At 41.9% G+C, this 20,674-nt stretch overlaps 1 protein-coding gene across 6 annotated transcripts in view; it reads left to right on the top strand.

Annotated features, from left to right (window-relative positions):
- Positions 1–20,037, top strand: part of ASCC1 (activating signal cointegrator 1 complex subunit 1) — a 105,611-nt gene extending 85,574 nt beyond the window's left edge. For 5 of the 6 annotated variants that reach the window (XM_027596387.1, XM_027596388.2, XM_035724273.1 and 2 more), the window contains exons 10-11: positions 19,532–19,690; positions 19,883–20,037. In XM_027596387.1, the coding sequence (XP_027452188.1) occupies positions 19,532–19,648 (117 nt within the window). In that variant the 3' untranslated portion in view covers positions 19,649–19,690; positions 19,883–20,037. Of the gene's footprint in view, positions 1–19,531; positions 19,691–19,882 lie in introns of those variants that run through there. The other variant, XM_035724274.1, reaches the window with a different exon arrangement.
- The last annotated feature ends 637 nt before the right edge of the window (positions 20,038–20,674 follow it).

Raw genomic sequence — 20,674 nt, 5'->3', positions numbered from 1 at the left:
AAGTAGGACAGTTCAGTCCTGCCAGCTTCGGAGAGAGAGGTGGTCTTAATGGCAGTCTGTTTGGGGGCCCTCTGAGCTGGCCTTAAGCCATAGAATCACTGTTCCAGAACTGTACTCTCAGCACATTGAACACGAGCATGGTGTTAACTGTTCAAAAGCATAGCTTCTAACTGCAGAGTGAAGAAGGGTTTTCAGAGTCTAGCTTGTACTCACCAGAGGAGGTGGTATCATGCAAACAAAGGCACAGTTGATGTATTTGGGAAGGAATAGAAAGAAAGTGCTGTAGGTCCAGAATCAAAGGACACCATGAACGTGCCATTTCTTTAGACACTTAAAAATCCTGGAAAATATAAACCAAGTAAAAGGGAGGTGAATTTGTGCCTTTTCTATTTTATATATAGGAATCTTTAAATTTAGAGAAAGAGGGAATGGGTGCTATTAAACCGTATTAAGTTTTTTTTAAAGATTTATTTATTCATTTTGGTGGGGGGAGAGGGAGAGCAGAAGCAGACTCCCTGCTGAGTATGGAGCCCCAACGTAGCCTGATCCCAGGACTCTTGAGATCATGCCCTGAGCTGAAACCAAGAGTCTGATGCTTAACCGACTGAGCCACCCAGGTGCCCCTAAACCGTATTAATTTTTAATACTTTACTTGGAAATATGTTTTATTCTAGCCACATTGTGACTTTTCTCGAAAGCTGTAAATGATAGTAACTCAAATATTGCATTCATTTTTGCTTTTGTTCTATCTCTGCCCCTTAACATCTTTACAAAAGGACAGGTAGAATAAATAAATTTAAGTGAGATCTTTATTTAATTTGCTTAAGGAAGCTATTTAAAAATATGTACTATTTTATCTTCTTTGGTGAAACATATACATAGAAAAGTGCATGAAATATATATATATATACTCTTTAACAAATAATCAGGAAGTGAACAGTGTAACTACTACCAAGGTCAAAAAGTAGACCATACCTCCCTTGTCCCCCCCTGGCCAACTCCAGTTTGTTTGTCCTAAGGTAACAAAGTCACAATTAAATTCTTAAAACACTTGCAGTGAAGATGCTTGTTTTGAATGACTACTTTGTTTCGGAGTATTAGAAGAGTATTGAAAAGCTGAATTCATTTTTGTTTTTTTCTAGGGAAGAGAAGTGAGATTAAGAACTATATAGGAATTTTTTTAAAAAGGATATTAGGAGCACCTGGCTGGTTCAGTCAATAGAGCATGGGACTCTTGATTTTGGGGTTGTGAGTTTGAGCCCCCTGTTGGGTGTGGAGCTTAAAAGAAAAAAAAAGCAAACATTAATGACTACAAAGAGAGACTAGTGTTTAGAAACTGTATTATTTCTTCTTTAAAAAATATTTATTTATTTTAGAGAGTGCTCCAGCATGCACATGTGAGAGTGGGGGAAGGGCAGAGGGAGAGAGAGAGAATCTCCAGCAGACTCCCCCGCTGACTGCAGAGCCTGATGTGGGGCTCAGTCTCACTACCTTGAGATTATGACCTGAGCTGAAATCAAGAGTTGGATGCTTAACCAACTGAGCCACCCAGGCGCCCCAGAAACTATTATTTCTAAGGAAGAAAACATTGTGTCTTTCAGAAATTATCCATTATCCAATTCACTTTTCAGCTGTATTACATACTGTTATTGAAAATTACTTCTTGGTCACATGGCTCTTTAGAATTCTTTACCCCCCACCCCAAAACTCAACTCTTTTAGAAAGGCTTTCTTTGAAAGTCTATCAATAAATGTTCCATTGCACTATTATATCAGGATAAACAACAGCAAATCAAATGTAGAATAAAATTATTGTCTCTCACTACCACCATAGCTATGGTGTCATTTTTACTACCCAATATTTCTGTGACTTGAAATTTTAATCTTTATGTAAAATCAATAAACAGATGTCACTTCCTCTCTAAGCTATTTATGCATATACACTGTTAACACTAAGTTCAGTTCCCTTGGACATTCTAGTATTTTGTAATAGTTTTTCTCCATAGCATTGAAAGCAGTCATGTTATTCTTGATAATCATGTGAAGTAAGAAATGTGTTACAGGGGCAAACATACAACTTTCTGAAGATTTTCACTCATCAAGTTAAGATGTTGTGGAAAAGGTCAATTAGAGAATAAGAGACTCCATGGAAATTACATATATATTTTTATATATATGTTATATATATACGTGTATATATGTATATATAGATGTTATGTATATATATATGTTTTATATATAAATACATATATTCAAACATACATATATTCAATTAAGGGTTGGAAGATAAAGTTAAAATCTCTGGCAAAGGTGAAGACATGGAAAATATAAGGGAAAATATGACAAAGAGGATCCTTAAGCAGTGTAAAAATTAACTGTAAAGATTCTAAACGGAAAAGAAAAAAATTCTAAAAGGAGAATTACAGGTGAAAAAAACAAAAAGATTCTCAAGGAGAAAGTGGAGAGAGCATGAGTTCTTGAACTTGGATGAAGAAGGCTCTAGACTGGGAGTGCCCCCAGGCACCTGGCAGTTGCAAAGAAAAATCCTCTCCAGAAGACGGTTTCATCACTCTCTGCCTAATAATATTCCTTCAAGGAACTTTTCCCCCCAAAATGGCCAGTACACAAAGGTAACGGGGCCTGTGAGGAGACCACTCCCCCCATAAGCAAACAGACATCCAAAACTCAAAGACACGAGATACTGGAGTCATGATGAGACTTAGGCTGACAACAGCTATGTTTACTGTGTTCAGAGAAATTAAAAGCTAAGCTTAAAATTGTTATCAGGTAATTGGGAACTGTTACAAAAGCAAAGTGACGTAGCAGTTTTAAAAATCAAATAGAAATGCTAGAACTGTAAAATGCAATAACTGAAATTAGGAGCTCAGTGGATAGGTTTAGCAGCAAAGTAGACATAGCTAAAAGATGGAGTGGGCTGGAAGTTAGGTCAGAAGAAATCATCCAGAACGTTGTGCATGGACAGAGGGAAAGGTAAAAATTGGAGCTGAGAGGATAAGAGACATACAGGACAGAATGAGAATATCTAACTAACTTGCATTTAGTCAGAGTCCCAGAAGGAGAGGAGAGAGAGACCAGGGCAGAGCTGATGAAAGACCTCACCTCACTGATAGAGGAGCACAGGAGTCCCAAACAGGAATTCTGTGAAGTGAGCTTATATTGTACTTTTCTTTCCTACAACTTGTGACTGCGTCACAGAAACTTAATGAAACTACTTGGCCCCCAGTAGTTTTTAAACTGTACTGGGGTAACTGGATGGCTCAGTTGGTTAATGTCTGCCTTCGGCTCCCTTGCCTTAGCAGGGAGTCTGCTTCTTCCTCTGTGATCTCTCTCACTCTCACTCTCTCTCAATTAAATAAATTTTAAAGATTTTATTTATTTGTTAGAGAGAGTGTGTGCACACGAGACAGAGAGAGAGGGAATACAAACGGGGAGTGGGAGAGGGACAACCAGACTCCCTGCTGAGCAGGGAGCCCGATGCGCGGGGCTCCATCCCAGGACCCTGGGATTATGACATGAGCCAGAGGCAGACACTTAACCTACTGTGCCACCCAGGCGCCCCTAAATAAATAAAAATCTTAAAAATAAACTGAATGGCTGAAATTTGTTGGCAATACCTACAATACAAAGAACAAAAAACGAAACAGGAAATTCAGCTAAAGAATGTGTTTCTTGGGCGCCTGGGTGGCTCAGTTGGTTAAGCGACTGCCTTCGGCTCAGGTCATGATCCTGGAGTCCCGGGATCGAGTTCCGCATCGGGCTCCCTGCTCAGCAGGGAGTCTGCTTCTCCCTCTGACCCTCTTCCCTCTCGTGCTCTCTATCTCTCATTCTCTCTCTCTCAAATAAATAAATTAAAAAATCTTTAAAAAAAAATGTGTTTCTTAAAGTAGGTGATAAGAAAGAAGGATAAAAGGTATCCAGGAATTCTTTTTGCTGTTCTTATTCTTAGAACTTTGCTGTAAGTATGAAACTGTCAAAATAAAATTTTCTAAAAGAAGGAAAGACAGACGTGCACTTAGGAGGGGGATAGGACACTAGCCATTTGTTGCGTGTGTCTGTGTGTATATACTTTTTTTTTTTTGATAACTACCTTCCAGAAGTGTTTATTGAAGTCTTGGCTGTGTTTTGTTTCAGTGTTTAAGGTAGATGCAGCTTTTATTAATTGTTGATCTTACCGCAAAATTTGGGCCATTTGATTTCAAAGGGTATAAAAGTTTAAGGAACAACTCTCTAAGTAGAATGTTTCATATTAGAGTAAGCTACTTGGAAGGTAGCAGTATCTTTCTTTTTTTTTTCTTAAAGATTTTATTTATTTGGCAGAGAGAGACACAGCGAGAGAGGGAACACAAGCAGGGGGAGTGGGAGAGGGAGAAGCAAGGCTTCCCGCGGAGCAGGGAGCCCGATGCGGGGCTCGATCCCAGGACCCTGGGATCATGATGTGAGCCAAAGGCAGACGCTTAATGACTGAGCCACCCAGGCACCCTGGTAGCAGTATCTTTCGTTAGGATGTTTTTTGTTTGAAGAAATGAGAGTTCATTTCTCTAAAAAGCCATTCTTCCTGCTGTCATCCTTTTCAGACTATTCCCTAGTTAATTCCCTGAAACCTAGTTCTCTCCTCTATTGTTGAACTGAAACAACACTGTAAAAGGTCACCGGTGGCCCCTGTTTGTTTAGTGCCTTGACCTACTTTTACTTTTTCCCAGTAACCACACTGAGAGTATTAAGCCCTTTTCTCCTTCAAATGTTCTCTTCTCTTGGCTTCAGTGGCCATTGGCTCTCCTGGTTTTTTTCCCTGCCACAGAATCTACTTACTTTCTTTTTTTTTTTTTTTTTAATTCACTGCCTTGTAGGGCTACTTTCTAAGGTTTTGTCCTTATCTCTCTGTTTCTCTTTTACTGAAATCTTGTTACGTGCAAATTCTACTCATTCTTCAAATACAGATAGTCCCTCTATCTATATTGGTAAGGCCCATCCCCCTCCATGACACTCTTCCCTCCTCTCCTCACCTTGACCTTGCAGAGACCTGTGACGTGCTCCCCAGTGTTCAGCAGTTTTCTTGCACCTAGCAAGCACTCAGCTAGCTTTTCCGGATTGACTGACTAAAACTGTTTTTTATAGAAATCAGATTTTGGAGGAGGAGAAGAAAAAGATAGATTTTCTGTTTGCCAAAGGGGATAGTTTTTAACCCCATACTTGAGATTATAGATTCTTAGAGCAGGGTCCAGCAAACTATAGTCTGAGGGCCAGCTATGTCCTGCCCCCTGTTTTGCATATGACCCTCAAACTATGAATGTTTTTTATGTTTTTTAATGGTTGAAAAAAATCAAAAGAAGAGTAGTATTTCAGGACATGTAAAAATCATGTAAAATTCAAATGCCCTGGTCCATAAATAAAGTTTTATTGGAACACGGCCACCCTCGTGTGGTTATTCACGTCTGACTGCTTTAGTGCCACAGGGCCAGAGTTGAGAAGTTGTGACAGACACCATATGGACACCTCGCCCTTTATGGGAAAAGTTTGCTGACACCTAAATGGTTAGAATTTAGTTTAATTTTCTTTTATTTCACCCAATACAACTTCTTTATGATTAGATATGCTCATATTTAATAGACCCTCAAGTTACACTAATTATGTCATAAATATTCAGTTAGCAGTCAATCCTATTGAATTTCTATTTACTTGAATCTTTTCTAGCAAATGTTTATTTTTATTTTTAAAGATTTTATTTATTTGAGAGAGAGAGAGAGAGAGAGCATGAACGAGAGAGAGAGCACGAGCTGGGGGGAAGGCAGAGGAAGAGGGACAAGGAGACTCCCCACTGAGGGACGGCTGGGTGGCTCAGTTGGTTAAGCGACTGCCTTCGGCTCAGGTCATGATCCTGGAGTCCCGGGATCGAGTCCCGCATCAGGCTCCCTGCTGAGCAGGGAGTCTGCTTCTCCCTCTGACCCTACCCCCCTTCATGTGCTCTCTCTCTCATTCTCTCTCAAATAAATAAAATAAAATCTTTAAAAAAAAAGGAGACTCTCCACTGAGCAGAGAGCCCCATGCAGGGCTCGATCCCCGGACCCAAAACCTGAGCCGGAGGCAGATGTTTAATCAACTGAGCCACCCAGGCACCCCTGTTTATTTATTTTTTTATCTTTTATTTTTTTAAAAGATTTATTTATTTACTTATTTGACAGAGAGAGACACAGCGAGAGAGGGAACACAAGCAGAGGGGGTGGAAGAGGGAGAAGCAGGCCTCCCACCGAGCAGGGAGCCTGATGTGGGGCTTGATGCCAGGACCCCGGAACCATGACCTGAGCCGAAGGCAGACGCTCAACAACTGAGCCACCCAGGCGCCCCTGTTTCTTTTTTCAAATGAGTCTACTAAATTCAAGAAAAAGAGAGCCCCAAATTAAATATACCTATAGCTCATAACTCACCATCCTCTGTTAATAAGTGAAGTTCATTTTTTAGTTAAATTTGATTGCAACTTTAATAGTCCACATAGCAAGATTCAGCTGATATGGATCATAATGAACTTGAATTTACACTTAACGTCCTTTTATTTCAGAATGTATCCAAGACTAATTTTATGTTTATCTGTGGTACACATTCATTAACTTGAAAGATGAACAATGATTTCTTTTGCCATTTCATTTATGCCTTATTACAGAATATATTAATAAAAATTATTGAATGAGAAATAACACTGCTCTTGTAAATAAATTGTGCAGATTTTATAATTAGCATGAATATCAGAAAAACATGAAGTTTGAGAACAGCCTGGGACAAGACATCTTGTCAAAATATGGCCACTACTGGGTGCCTGGGGGGCTCAGATGGTTAAGCGTCTGCCTTCGCTCAGGTCATGATCCCAGGGTCCTGGGATCGAGTCCTGCATCGGGCTCCCTGCTCCTTGGGAGCCTGCTTCTCCCTCTCTCTCTCCCCCCCCTCTGCCTCTGTCTCTCATGAATGAACAAATAAAATCTTTAAAAAATATGTGGCCACTATTATTTTGCTCTAGTGATAAAATATGGCTCTACCTCCATTGTTGATGGTTGGAAAACAAAACTCATGAAAATGGGAGATGTCAGGAAATCATTAGGGGCTTTTTCATATTTTGCTAGTAATAGAAATAACATACTGTATATGAAAAGACGTGAAATACTTCTGCCAGGTGATTGGACAGTTTTTTCAAGCATCAGAGATAAAAGTGCAGTTTGAAATGCTTTAGTTTGGTTTTATAGGGTCTTATTTTGAGCTATTGGGTCGGGGTGGGAGCCAGGGGGAAGATTCATGTCTAAGCAGTATTTTACCAAAACCTTTCCTCTGCTTTTGTTTTACATGTCACTTTGCCTGGAAAGCGAAGTCTTAAAACACTAATGAGGGCAACCAAAGACATGACTGTCAGTGAGAGGTGAAACCATCATTAACATGAAACTGGAAAACAAGCACTTGGCTGATTTTTGACAGAGCCAACATTCATCCTAGAATGATGCTCCTTCTCTAGCCTGTTGCTGTCTGTTCGTACACGATGTTATTTTTTTTCTCCCTTCACTCTCTTTTGAATTTATGTTTATTGGTTATTCATCTTTGTAGTGGTTCTGGAATACGTGTATGTGTTGTCTCAGCTGAGGCAGGGGATGATGGCTTAGGAAGGGTCTAACCTGCATAGTGACAAGATAGAGGCCACGGTTTGGCAAAGACGGTGACAATAGAAAATAAATATTTCCTTGAAGATCTACTGCATATAAAACACTAGGCTAGACTCTTGGCGTATTTGGGGGAGGGAGAATAAATACTCCGTTGTCTTTGGTCCCTCTGATTATATTCCTGTGAACTCTGAACAGAGTGCCTGTTACTCTTATGGGAAATATTCATCCCTCTTAGGTAGTCATTTCTAGGGATCCAGTCATATCATTTGGGGTACAGTTCACAAATGAAGTGTGTTGGGTTATGGTTCATTTGGGGTCCATTGTATTTTTTTTAAATTGTAGTAAAATATACGTAAGATTTCCCATTTTAACCAATTTTAAGTGTGTAATTCAGGGGCATTAAGTGCATTCACATTGTTGTGCAACCATCACCAGCGTCTATTTCCAGAACTTTTTTATCATCCCAAATTGAAACCCTGCATGCATTAAACAGTGACTACTCATTCTCTTCTCCCCTCAGCCCCTGGCACCCACTGATCTGCTTTCTGGCTCTATGAATTTGACTAATACTGTGGAATCGTGTAATATTTTGTCCTTTTGTTTCTGCCTTATTTCAGCTACATGTTTTCAAGGTTCATCAGTGTTGTAGCATGTATCAGGATTTTGTTTCTTTTTAAGACTAAATAATAGTCCATTGTGTATATATACTCCATTGTGTGTTTTTAACTACAGTGTAGACAAACCAGTAGCTGAATATAAATCTGTACCCAGAGATGGTAACAGGACACTGTCTTCTTTAAAGCAGCCTGTTGAGAGACCAGACCAAGTGGAACCATGTTCGATTGGGTGGCTTGGTGCCAACAATGTCTGAGTGTTATTAGAGGACATTGGTGCGAAGAGATCAAAGAAACAAGAGTGAAGTCCACTATGCCAGGAGACTTACTCAGTTGATGACTAATTAAGAAACAATGTCCTTTTTCCTCTATCCCAATGATGAAACAATTCTACAATTCGTGCTCAAATGCAAACATTATTATTACAAATTAAAAGTGAAAACACAGGATTTAAGTCAACCAGAACACCAATTCAAAGTTTACTTTCTCACTTGTAGGTTAGAATGTTGATACCACTTTCTTAAATTGTAGGGGTCTTGTTCCTGTAATTCCTCAGGTGTGGCAGGGGGATCATAATCGTATCCCTCTTCCAAGGCCTTTTGCTTATTTGACATAAGCCCCGTGCAGAGGGGAAGGAGGCCCTCTGAACTGAATTATAGACAACCGGGTACGGGTCTTCATATGGAATGCTGCAGCGGTGCTACTGGGGGAGGTTCCCTGGGGTTCTGACAGAGGACGCAGTACCTCCTAGCTCTCTCTGTAATAAGATGACTTTGTTGAGAATCCACGATCACATGTGGCCCCCTCTCCCATCTTCCAGGGAGCCGTCACCACCCCACCTGTTATTTGGACAATTGTTATCTGTATGTATGGATACTCTTGCCATGGTCTGATGTTGATCTGCTTTGCTCTTTAACTTCTGGATGCTGTTCTCATGTTGGAAAAGTTGGAATGGAGCTGGGCCGGGCCTGATGGCCTTGTTTTCTCCTCTCTCACTTTGTTCTCTTTCTGAATTTGTTGCTTGGCACAGTACTCAGCCCCTTTATGCCCAGCCTCCCTCAAGCCACGTGCCTAGAGACCACCAGGCCAAGAAGAAACCGTCTCTGCTCCTGTCCCCAGTGCTCCGTTTCCGGGGTTTCTTTCTGCTGACTTGTACTTCCTGCTTGATAACATAATACAAGATCAAACATCTTCTGTTGCATGTGTGTGAGGGACAATTTGAATAATACCTGAGGGAAGATGACCAGACTGAAAATAAAAGAGTGGTGACCTATTTGAATGAGCATGAGGAGGCCTTCTTGAGGGAAAGGATTTATCTGCAGAAACCTTACCTAGATTCATTCTGAAGACACCTACTGGGGGCATTGAAGGGTCTGCGCTAGCCCGGAGCCACCAGGGGCAGTTTTGCCCTGCTGAGGCAGCAGTGTCCATGCCCCGAGGCGAGGCTTTCACTGGAACGGATTTTGTAGCAAACCCAACTCCCAGCTGCCCATCTCTGACGCAAATTCTTCCTGCTGCTGTGCAACAGGGCAGAACGTGCTGTTGTGTGCCAAGGTCAGGTCTAGGCTCAGCAGCCCCATCAGCATGGCCTCTTCCCTCTTCCTTCCTCCTGCCTCCACCCCACATTTTTTTTTTTTTGCTGCTTTTTAAAATTAAACAGCTCTGCAGGGAGGGGAAGTCCCTTGGCATTTTGAGTATTGAGGTGCTCAGCAGAACTGCCTGGCATCCTGTTTGTATATAGCTGTTTTAATTCACTCTCTAATAGGTCATTTGGCCTTACCAGCAGAGTCTTAAACTAAACTTGATAATCCTTATGTCAGCAGTGAGCTCAGGCCAAACATTCAAAAGTGCAACCCTGAGTGATTATTTGAGGGAAGTTTTGAAGCCTTTATTCCCTGGCTTTGTTCGTTTGGCTTCTGCCTGGCGCCTCCTTAGGTCGTGCTGTTAGCATTCCTCCTGCTCACTGCAGCTAAGACAAGCAGGTGGTTTGGGAGAGCAGAATGAATGAAGGACTTCCATGTTCATGTCCCCGTTCCGTGAAAGGAGCCTCATAGTGTCCCGGTGCCATTTCAGGCACTGGGGATGGGACTTGTGCCCCAGGGACAGGCAGGCTTTTGGCATTCCTTTAATGGAGACGCACGAAGCAAGAGGGATATGCCGGTGGGCTGAAGAACTGCAGCTGGTCCACTGATTTCCAGCCTTCTTGCTGCTTTCCTGATGCAGGCAACCGATGACGTCAGGGGCTACTCCTCCCACAGTCAGGCCTTCACCTTGCTCCTTGGATGCACGGTGCCGCAGGCCTTTCTGGAAGTACATTATGTCCTCTTTTTATTGGCTATTATTAGCTATTATTATTGGCTCTCTCGCCACTTGATCACTGCAACTTGAGGTTTCAGATTAAAAGTGGCATCTTGGGCAAAGTTAGGGCTGTATTTGGAGGCGATCCAAGGATAGTAAGTACCTGCCAGCCACATTGTCTTTTATTCTGAAGTAGGTATCCTTATTCCAGTCTGTCTTTATTCTGAAGGCAATGTTCCTATGCCAGTCTTTAAAAATACTACAGCCCTGTGAGACCAGATGACGATTGCAGAGGCTCGAAGCTGTCAGAGTTCCTACTAAACCTTTCCCTTTTTATCTTTAAAGGAAACTCTGCTTTTTGGTTCCTCTAATGATGGGTTAATGGTTATAGGCCATAAGTGACGATCATAACCAGAGCTCAGAATTCCATCTTATAATTTATCTGGCTGCAGCGCAGCATATCCTTATAAAGCCTTGTCCCTGTTTAAAGATGGAGAAATGGGGGGAAAGAGTGGCTCTGTGGTCATTGACAGGAAAGCATGAAAGTCTAGTTCACGCTAAGAACCATTTTGACCTCTCTCTCAACGGAAAAGAAGTTTCTGTCTCTGGTTTTCAGACGAAGTTGTATGTATTTTGTCTATATGTACAGGAACATGGCTTCATATGAATAGACTCAGTTGTGTTCTTTTGTGATCTTTAGAAAGAATCCATATGAGTACAGTCTTCATGAATATCTTAAAAGCAGATGGGAGGCTTTTTTTGACCCCTGGATGTGTTGGATCTCCATTTTCCTTGTCTTCATATCTTCCACATTTACTCTCTTCAGAAGTGATGTTACATGTAGCCAGAAGAAACATGCAAGGTATAGAAAGGCTTGAGAATTTGAACTACATGGTACCTTGGCAGAAATTCAGAATCATTTTTTTAGATTAGGGGAATTTTAACAAAACTTTGAGACAAAACTTATTTGTGGAAAAAACCCTTATTTGTGGTCCTGATTCTAAGTGAGATTAGTACTGTGACATATGTAGAGCTCTGATATTGTTAAAACCTATTACAGTTTTAGTCTGGTGTCCATTACTTTCTGTCTACAGCCTAAAGTCTTCATCTTGTGCGTGGAGGCCAATTTCATGAAGAACGCTTCTGAAATACACCATTATTTGTTTTGTTGCTTTTCGGTTACGATCTCTCAAGGGCTGTGATGATAGCTTTTCACATTATTTGTTTCTCATTCTTGGCCACAGAACCAAGTGAACCGTTTCTTTGTGGACTCATTGCATACACATGGCCCAAGAATGGAACTGCCCCTCTTGGTGTTCTTTGGCACAGATTTGTTATTCAAATTGTGATGCACGTAACACACTGCCTTGTAGATGTGGCCTTCTCCAGGCCTATGTTCTGGGCCTGGGCCTGGGATCTCTTGAATTTGTATCACAATGTTAGTGGTCCTAGCCTGTCTGGTTCTTTTCTTTTAAATAATAAAGTTCAGCTCTGGTGGACATCACAGCAACTTTTTGAAGGGTTAATGAGCTTTGTGAGATACTTTTAGGTCCTTAGAGGAAAGGTGTTATTTAACCACAGCAAGGCTTCACGCTGGGAATGCCTTCCTACAGAGCTCTGAGTGCTTGTCAGACTCTCTTCTATTCATCCTTAATCCATAGGGAGGTAGGTGGGTAAGCATTGTTATTAAGTATAAAATAGTGTTATTTACTGTTACTTTTATCTGTAACCTGGTGGATAATTGTAAGAAATAGAACTTGGTAAAACAGATTATAGAAGGAAAACACTGGAAAAACCTCAAAGTATCATGTACTTGATATTCCTGTTTCTTCCTCTTTGGGTCTCAAAAGTCTGAGTGCCATACATGAAAACGATAGGAAGCATCCCTTCCTCTGGAGAATTGGGACCCAGTACATCCTTCCAAATACTTGCATTAATTGAACACCAGTACTTATTTTCAGTTGTACTGCTTTATGTTCTGCAGGTTAGTTTAACTCAAATATACCAGGAATGATTATATATTTCACAGGACTTAGATACTTGGGATCTTTATTTTGGAGTTTGAAATGAATTTCCTCCTGGTAAAGTTGTGTTGGATAGCCCATCATTCACTGAGGCCTCCCAGTAAAAGAATTAGATTTCTGTAAAGGAGAGATCTTTGGAGAGAGGGGCCACTACGTTGTCTAAGAAAGAAGAAAGAACAAGCCTCATTTGGGAAGCCTCTTGCGCAGAGATTCCCAACAGGTTTGTCATTATACTGTTGAGGATTGACCGTTCATTCAGTTTTGTGGCTTGAGGTCACAGATACGAGAAGGCTCCTCTCCGTCCTCTCCCCACCTGTGTCTGAGATTTTTGTCTCATCTTTGCAGCCTAGTTACACCTGAAGTTATTTCTGGTCTTTGGTGGTTGTGTCACAGGGCCTGGGAGGAAGAAGTAGAAGGTCTGAAATGAATGCAAGGAAAAATGACCACAGTTAGCTCTTAAATCTCACTATTTGTTCTCTTTCAGTGTACACCACGACATTACTAGAAATCAATAATTCCCTCTGTGTTCTCCCTAGGAAACAAACATGAACAAAATAAGAAATGATAGGCTTCACAGATCTTGTGAACAGCGGACAACAGGATGGTTGGATTTTATCTTGTACTTCTCTGTCAGGGAAGCCTTGGTTTTGACCTGTTAAAAACACAAAATTCAACTGAGTAAATTTGAAGATCTGATTGACTGTATTTAATGATTCGTGAATCCGGCAGCATCCCACCTTAGCAGATGGAAAGGAGCTCCAAGGAGCTGTCCCAAATGAAAGGCTTCTGTAGGAAGAATGGGGATGGAAAAAGGAAATTTCCAGCAAGAAGTGGTTTGTTTCAGGCAAGGTCACCTTCCTTTAGGGGAGGGCAGGGGTCTGTCAGGCAGATGAGCTCACCAGTGCTGACCAGGGAATTCCCGATTGACTGGGGAGAGGTCACTTTCCTGGGAGAGGCTGAAACTCCAGTTAGGTTAGATATTAAGTCTTGGTTTGCTGTTGTGGGGCTTAGCACAGGTGACTCCATTTGGGGCCTGTTTTTTATTTTTATTTTTAACAGACCAAAACCTTTCATCCTGATGGTCCAGATTTCTCTCTTTACTTGGTGAAAGGGAAAGTTTATTCCATTTTCTAAAGATACTGTGAGTATTCAATAAAGAACAGCAGCTGTGTGCACAACAGTTTTCAAACGTCATACTTATACTTTTTTTAAAAAAAAGATTTTATTTATTTATTTGAGAGAGCGAGAGAGAGCACGAGCAGGGAGGAGAGGGAGAAGCAGGCTTCCGGCTAGCAGGGAGCCCGACACGGAGCTGGATTCCAGGACCCTGAGATCATGACTTGAACCAAAGGCAGACACTTAACTGACTGAGCCACCCAGGTGCCCCTTTCAAACATCATATTTATACTTAGATTTAAAATTTTCTTTTTAAATCATCCAAATCGGTACTTATTGCTTGCAGGTAGTATCCCAAATCTTTGAAGTTTTAAATCCTAATTTTATTTCCTTATCAAGTATTTGTAGTTTTGTGTAGCTGTTCATTGTTAGGTTTCTTTACAGCAGGCTTCTTAAAAAATGCTGGCTTCCAGCACAACAGGGCTGTGTGTGTGTGTGTGTGTGTGTGTGTGTGTGAGAGAGAGAGAGAGAGAGAGAGAGAGAGAGAGAAATGTTTTCAGAAAGAAAATGGTTTAGGTTCCAAAATTCCCAAGAGAGTTGTTATAAAACAACAGGAGAATAAACTCAGCATGATTTTAAATACCTTGACGTGATTCTTTTTTAATTTAAATTTTTCCTGTTAGGTCTTTTATTTCCCAAACAATAGACCGCTTTGCTCTTCATGAGCTACTTTAGGCTAGAGAGAGCAACCAAGTTTCTTTTTTCTTTTTATAGTTTAAGCTTTTTCCTCTTTCGCCTTTCAGGTACCCAGTTAAATAGAGCCTCTCATGCTCATTTGCATCCAGGATTCAAGTAAAATTCTTCCAGCTGAACTAGAGCCATCCAATTCTTATACCAGGTTCCAGATAAAAGTTGGCAGGGTAAATAGAAGTGACCAGTGGAAGAATGTGTTCATTTCAGTCTCAAGTTGTTGCTGGGCAGAGCGTCCTCCCTGTGGCTTAAGCAGGGATATTGGAAGGGGCACCGCCCACGGGAAGAGGCTAGGGGTGCTGGCGTTCATGAGCCCAGACTCCAGGTAGGCTGCCCGGGTTTAAATCTGCGCTTTCTTTTCTTTTCCAGCTTTATGAATCTCAATGTCACACCCTTTATTTGCTGCGTACCCATGGGCAAGTCACTTAAGCCTTTTAAACTTAAGGTTCAGCTATAAAATGGGAATTAAGAATTAGTATCTGCTTTTTGGGGTTTTGAGGATGCAGTCAGGTACGTGGAGCCCACAGCATAATGCCTGGCACACATGCTTGTCCAGTAAGGGGGCCAGTAACAATCTTTATTTTATTAGTGTTGTTGTCAATACTTATGTATGTATCGCTCACTCTGCTCTTTTAATATACATTTAATACTATTGGCATTAGGAGCTGTGTTAAAAATCTGTTACATGGGTGCCTGGGTGGCTCAGTTGGTTAAGCGACTGCCTTCGGCTCAGGTCATGATCCTGGAGTCACGGGATCGAGTCCCGCATCGGGCTCCCTGCTCAGCAGGGAGTCTGCTTCTCCCTCTGACCCTCCCCCCTCTCATGTGCTCTCTCTCTCTCTCTCATTCTCGCTCTCTCAAATAAATAAAATCTTAAAAAAAAAAAATCTGTTACAATACATTTGGGTTCACAAAAATTTAAATTGACTTGGTAAAAACCACGGTAAGCAAAGTCAAATGACAAACGGGCCAGGGGCTATATTTGCAATTCATAACGTACACAAAGGGTTCATTTCCTAATATATAAAGAACTACTCAATAAAAAAAATGGGCAGTCGTAAGCCTTTTTATGGTGATACTCTTCCATCATGTGAATACATATACTCGGAGCAAAACAGGAAAACCCTAGGTTGGAGGGGGGCTTGGGACACATAGAGCCAAAGAAATGTCCATGAGTGTGTAAACAGACCTGAAACTTTTGTTTTTCCCCATAAAGTAGCTCCCTCTCAGAAATGTTCTGTTACTGTCAGCGGTACCCTCATATTTACCCTGTCACCCATGATTTTCTCATTTCCTTTTCCTGGTTCCCCCGTACCCAGAAAGTCACGGAGTCTTTTCTGGTTTTCATTCAGAGTAGTTCACATCTGCTCCAATCTTTCCAGGCCTGCAACTACTATTTTAGTCAAAAAGACACTCAATATCTGACTGAACTGCTGCCCTGGTTTCCCTTACTTTCTCTCGTTCCCTCCTCCAGGCACCACGGTATACCACGCCCAGATGAGTTTCCCCAAAACAGGGTTTTCATGTCGGGCCACCAACCTGCTCAGAAACCTTCAGTGGTTCCCTACGATCTAGAATGGAGTCTGCCTTCTGAACCCGACCCTCAGGGTCCCTTCATATGATTCACTGTCCTTATGTCTTCTAGCCTTACTTAGTCTTTCTCACTATGACTCTTCCGGGACCCTCTAAACACCTAACCTGACGGGCTTGGCCTGGCCCACTGTGCGCATTTCCGCCTTCACGCTGCCCAGCTCTGCTTCTGTCTCCTCCATCCCAATGGCCGCCCATTGTTTTCTTACCTCACTGCATGTATGGGTTGTCTGGACCTCCCCTCTCACGTTTCACCTTTGCCACCTATGTTGTTTTAGGTAAACTTTCTCATTGAAGTAGAACGTAATCCAGAGGTGCACAGATCACAAAGTAAATCAGTAACTTTTCACAAGGTGAACACACCCATGTCACCGACGTGCCTGTCTTCTGGTTCATACCCTATCTCCCTGACTAGCTGGTAAGCACTTGAGAGACAGAACCACATTGTATGCCTTCACGTGCAAGTGCATCACATCAGGTGCTCAGTGACATTCCGGATCAGGAATTTGAGCTAAGAAAGGGGTCTAGGCTTTGACAAATAAGAAACACAGAAATTTAAAGGAATGTGTGAAATTTCCATTACTAACTACAAATTCTTTCTTGACAACTGGTTACAGTTGAGATATGATTAGAGGTAATATAATTTTGGTGAGTCCTGTTCAAGGGTTTCTAGGTGGTGACCTGTAAGTAAGACCTTTAAATCCAGTCTGAACAAGGCCATATCAAAGCTTTCTCTTTTCAGATAAGGCATGCAGACATGTATAACATTAGTTTTTCTTGTCATTCTCTCCAGCAAATATTTATTGATCATATACAGTCTACTAGGTACGGTTCCAGCATATGGTAGTATTCCGCTGTGAGTAACATAAAAGATCCTTCCTCTATAGAGCTTATATTTTATTTATTTATTTATTTATTTATTTATTTTTAAAGATTTTATTTATTTATTTGGCAGAGAGACACAGCGAAGAGAGGGAACACAAGCAGGGGGAGTGGGAGAGGGAGAAGCAGGCTTCCCGCCGAGCAGGAGCCCAACGCGGGGCTCGATCCCAGGACTCTGGGATCATGATCTGAGCCGGAGGCAGACACTTAAGGACTGAGCCGCCCAGGTGCCCCTAGAGCTTGTATTTTAATGAGTCACTAGAAATAATTGATAGAACTGAAAGAAAGGCTTAAGACTAAAGATACACAACAAGGCCTAAATAATACGAGAATGGTGAAAAATTGTTCCGAAATCCTCATCAACATACAGAGAGAATAAGAGCATGGAGATAAGGGCTAAAGGAAGATCAGCCCTGCACTAGGGACTTCTGGGTCAGAAATCCGTTTGTGGCATTATCAAAGGTACGAAAGAAGGGGTGGCAACTCAAAAGGGTAAAATAAGTCCAGGCTTAAGGAGAGCAGAGAGATGTCAAAAACATCATAGGAAACACTTAATTTTCAGCAGTGCCTTCCAGTTTACAAGGAAGGGACTTTGACTTGTTCATCCTCCCGGATCTTGGCCACTCTGATCTTGCACAGACTGTGCGTACAGGGCAGTATCACGTAAGCATAGTCACGCAGCTCCCGTGTGCTTGGTGTGAGTGTAGACTGACTTCAGTACTCTTCCCCAGGCTGCCCTTATCACCATATTTACTGTTTACTTGAAACCTGAAGCATGAGGAGCTCCCTGGCAAATCGCGCTAGCCAGAGGTTATCCACATAAGGCAAAGAGCAGTCAGGCAGATCACTTGCCAGCTCCTAGCTGTGGCTATATTGCTGGGAAACGTAGGCACAGGGGATGGAAGGTGGAGGACCCCTAGGCTGCTAATCCTGAAAAAGTCACTTGTTGAAAGTATTATGAGTTCCCTTTCAGTTTTGTTTGGTCTTGTCTTTTATTGCCCCTTTGGTAATATCTTTTTTTGTACCTACAAGGCTTCGGTTTGCAAAGCTATAAATCTGCCAGTCTTGTTGACGTGGCTTTCACTTTGAATTAAGGTTCAGCAAAGGGATTAGCGCATAACAGTTTCAGGCTGTATTTCTTTACACAAAAGGGTGGATATGGTTTGAACAGGCTGCCAAAGCCAGGAAGAGAAGTTAATTGTGTAAATCAATGCAGGCAAGAGCTGATCACCTTTCTGAAAGACAAGACAATGCAGCATACAACCTCTAAATAGATCTTTGGGGTCAAGTTGATGTCATGTGGAAGAATCAATATTTACGGGGCTTTATGAAGTTAGCCTTAATGAACCCCAGGCATTTTGCTAGGCCGCTAATTGCAGGAAGAGGAAAGGCGACAGTGGCTGAAGTCCATGGCTATGGAGGTTGTATAAAAATAAGTGAAGAGACAGTCACTTGCTTACGTGCAAGGGGCCCACCCTAGGTTCTACCCAAGCATTTGTTGGGTATGTGTTTGGAAAGGCTGGCTTTCTTGAGATTTTACTGACATTTTAAGAAAAGGCAACTTTTGCATCCTAACAGAAGAAGGTAAGCCCTTTACACTTTGACACCGTTATCTAAGCAGTTTTCTGAGATGAGGTTTTTTTTTTTTTTAAGATTTTATTTATGTGTTTGATAGAGAGCACAAGCAGGGGGAGCGGCAGGCAGAGGGAGAGGGAGATGCAGGCTCCCTGCTGAGCAGGGAGCCCGTGCAGGACTCCATCCCAGGACCCTGGGACCATGACCCAAGCCAAAGGCAGACGCCTAACCGACTGAGCCACCCAGGCGCCCATCTGAGATGAGTTCTGATGTCATTTTGGATTCTGCCTTATAAATGTGCTAATCACAGGGGCAGGTCCCTCTCAGAGTATAGCTCATCCCTCCCTCTGACACACTTGAAAGGTTTTATAGTAAAGAATTGTGGTAAAGAGCGTTTACTTTGGGATGCTGGCTTCAATCCAAGTTGAATAAAAGATTTTTGATAAATATCATTTGCACGTGTGATATCATCCAGTAGAAGGCTGTTTGGTATGCCTAAGTGTTCTGTATTCCTCACGGGGTTGGCAGAATCACTGGTGGATTAGGAGCCTTATCTTCTATTTATTTTAGTGGGTGCTTCTACTAAATGTTGTTGACTAGGTAGAGGAATGCACTGTCTCATATTTTATCCTGGCTGTAACAAAATGACAGTCCTATAGAGTCAGGAACTGAAAGTTATCAAGCAGCTTTGTTAGGTGCTGTGAGTCAGAGTGTGGCCCCAGATGTTTGTTAGAAGTTCTAGGTCATGTGTGCTTAGTAGATAAATTTTGGAACTGAATTTTCAGCCCTCTTTCCTTAGTGTCTTTTATCAGAGGAGGCTTTAAAATTCACAGAGAGAAGAGCTTCTGTTCTTTTCTCACTCCCACTCCCATTCCTTCTCTCCGGGATCGTTTTTCAGAATAAATACTGAAAAGGAAAAGCATGAGAGGTTTGTTGGGATTGTTGTAGTGTTTTTACAAGAGAATCTGACGTTTGCTCTTTTCATCTTTGGATATTCATTCTGGGTTTGTATTCTTTCTTTTCAGCTGTTTGAGAACTTCTACTTTGGTACCCTGAAGCTTAATTCAATTCACATCTCTCAGAGGTTCACAGTAGACAGCTTTGGAAACTACGCCTCCTGTGGGCAAATTGACTTCTCCTGAGGTGGATCTTGGGAAGCGCTAGAAGTTGAACATCCTCACAAGGTGCAGAGGGAAAGTATCCTCATTTGAATTACTGAAGAGGGATGTAGAAATTTGAATGGTGACTTTCCTGGGAGGTTCCCCACACGAACCATGGTCTCTAATGGTTGTTCACAGTCCTCAAACTGTCTGTCGTCCAAGGGAGTTGTGGGCACCGGGTGGTTGTGTAACCCTTGGCTTGTTCATCTTTCACAGGGTCTACCTTTCTTGCTGAAGTTCTTCTCTGGAAATGTACGTCTCAAGCCCATTGGAGCTGAGATTCACGTTATTTCTTATACACCTACTGATTTTGCTCCAGCCATTAAAGTTTCATATTAATACTTTAAAAGAGAATTAAAGATGTGGTTTTGTTACTCTCTCCACCTAAATCAAATGTCTACAGTTTTTAGAAGGTTTGATTTTTACTTCGCTTTATACCTTAACCTTTTTTTTTTTTTGAAGATTTATTTATTTTAAAGAGAGAAAGAGCAGGGAGAGGGCAGAGGGAGAGGGAGAGAGAGAAGCTCGAGCAGGCTGTGCGCTGAGCATGGAGCCCAGTCTCACGACCCTGAGATCATGACCTGAGCCGAAATCAGAAGTCGGGTGCTTAACCCACTGAGCTACCCAGGTGCCCCTGTACTTTAACTTTTTTTTTTTTTTAAGATTTTATTTATTTGAGAGTGAGAGAGAGCTAGAGCACACGGGCAAGAAAGCACATGAGCTGAGAGGAAGGGCAGAGGGAGAGGGAGAAGCAGACTCCCTGCTGAGCAAGGAGCTGGATGCAGGGCTCCATCCCAGGACTCTGGGATCACGACTGAGCCGAAGGCAGATGCTCAACCAATTGGGCCACCCAGGTGCCCCTGTACCTTAACTTTTAATCACTACCCAGAAGGTTTAACCATTTGTTAGTGTACGGTTCAGCATTGTTAAGTGTACTCACATTGTTCTGAAACATCTCCAGAACTTCTTGCAAATCTGAAACTATACCTGTAAACAACTCTCCATTTC

This window comes from Zalophus californianus, chromosome 15 (assembly GCF_009762305.2).
Source record: "Zalophus californianus isolate mZalCal1 chromosome 15, mZalCal1.pri.v2, whole genome shotgun sequence".
Classification (NCBI taxonomy): Eukaryota; Metazoa; Chordata; class Mammalia; order Carnivora; family Otariidae; genus Zalophus; species Zalophus californianus.
This window is presented reverse-complemented; position numbering and strand designations above follow the sequence as displayed.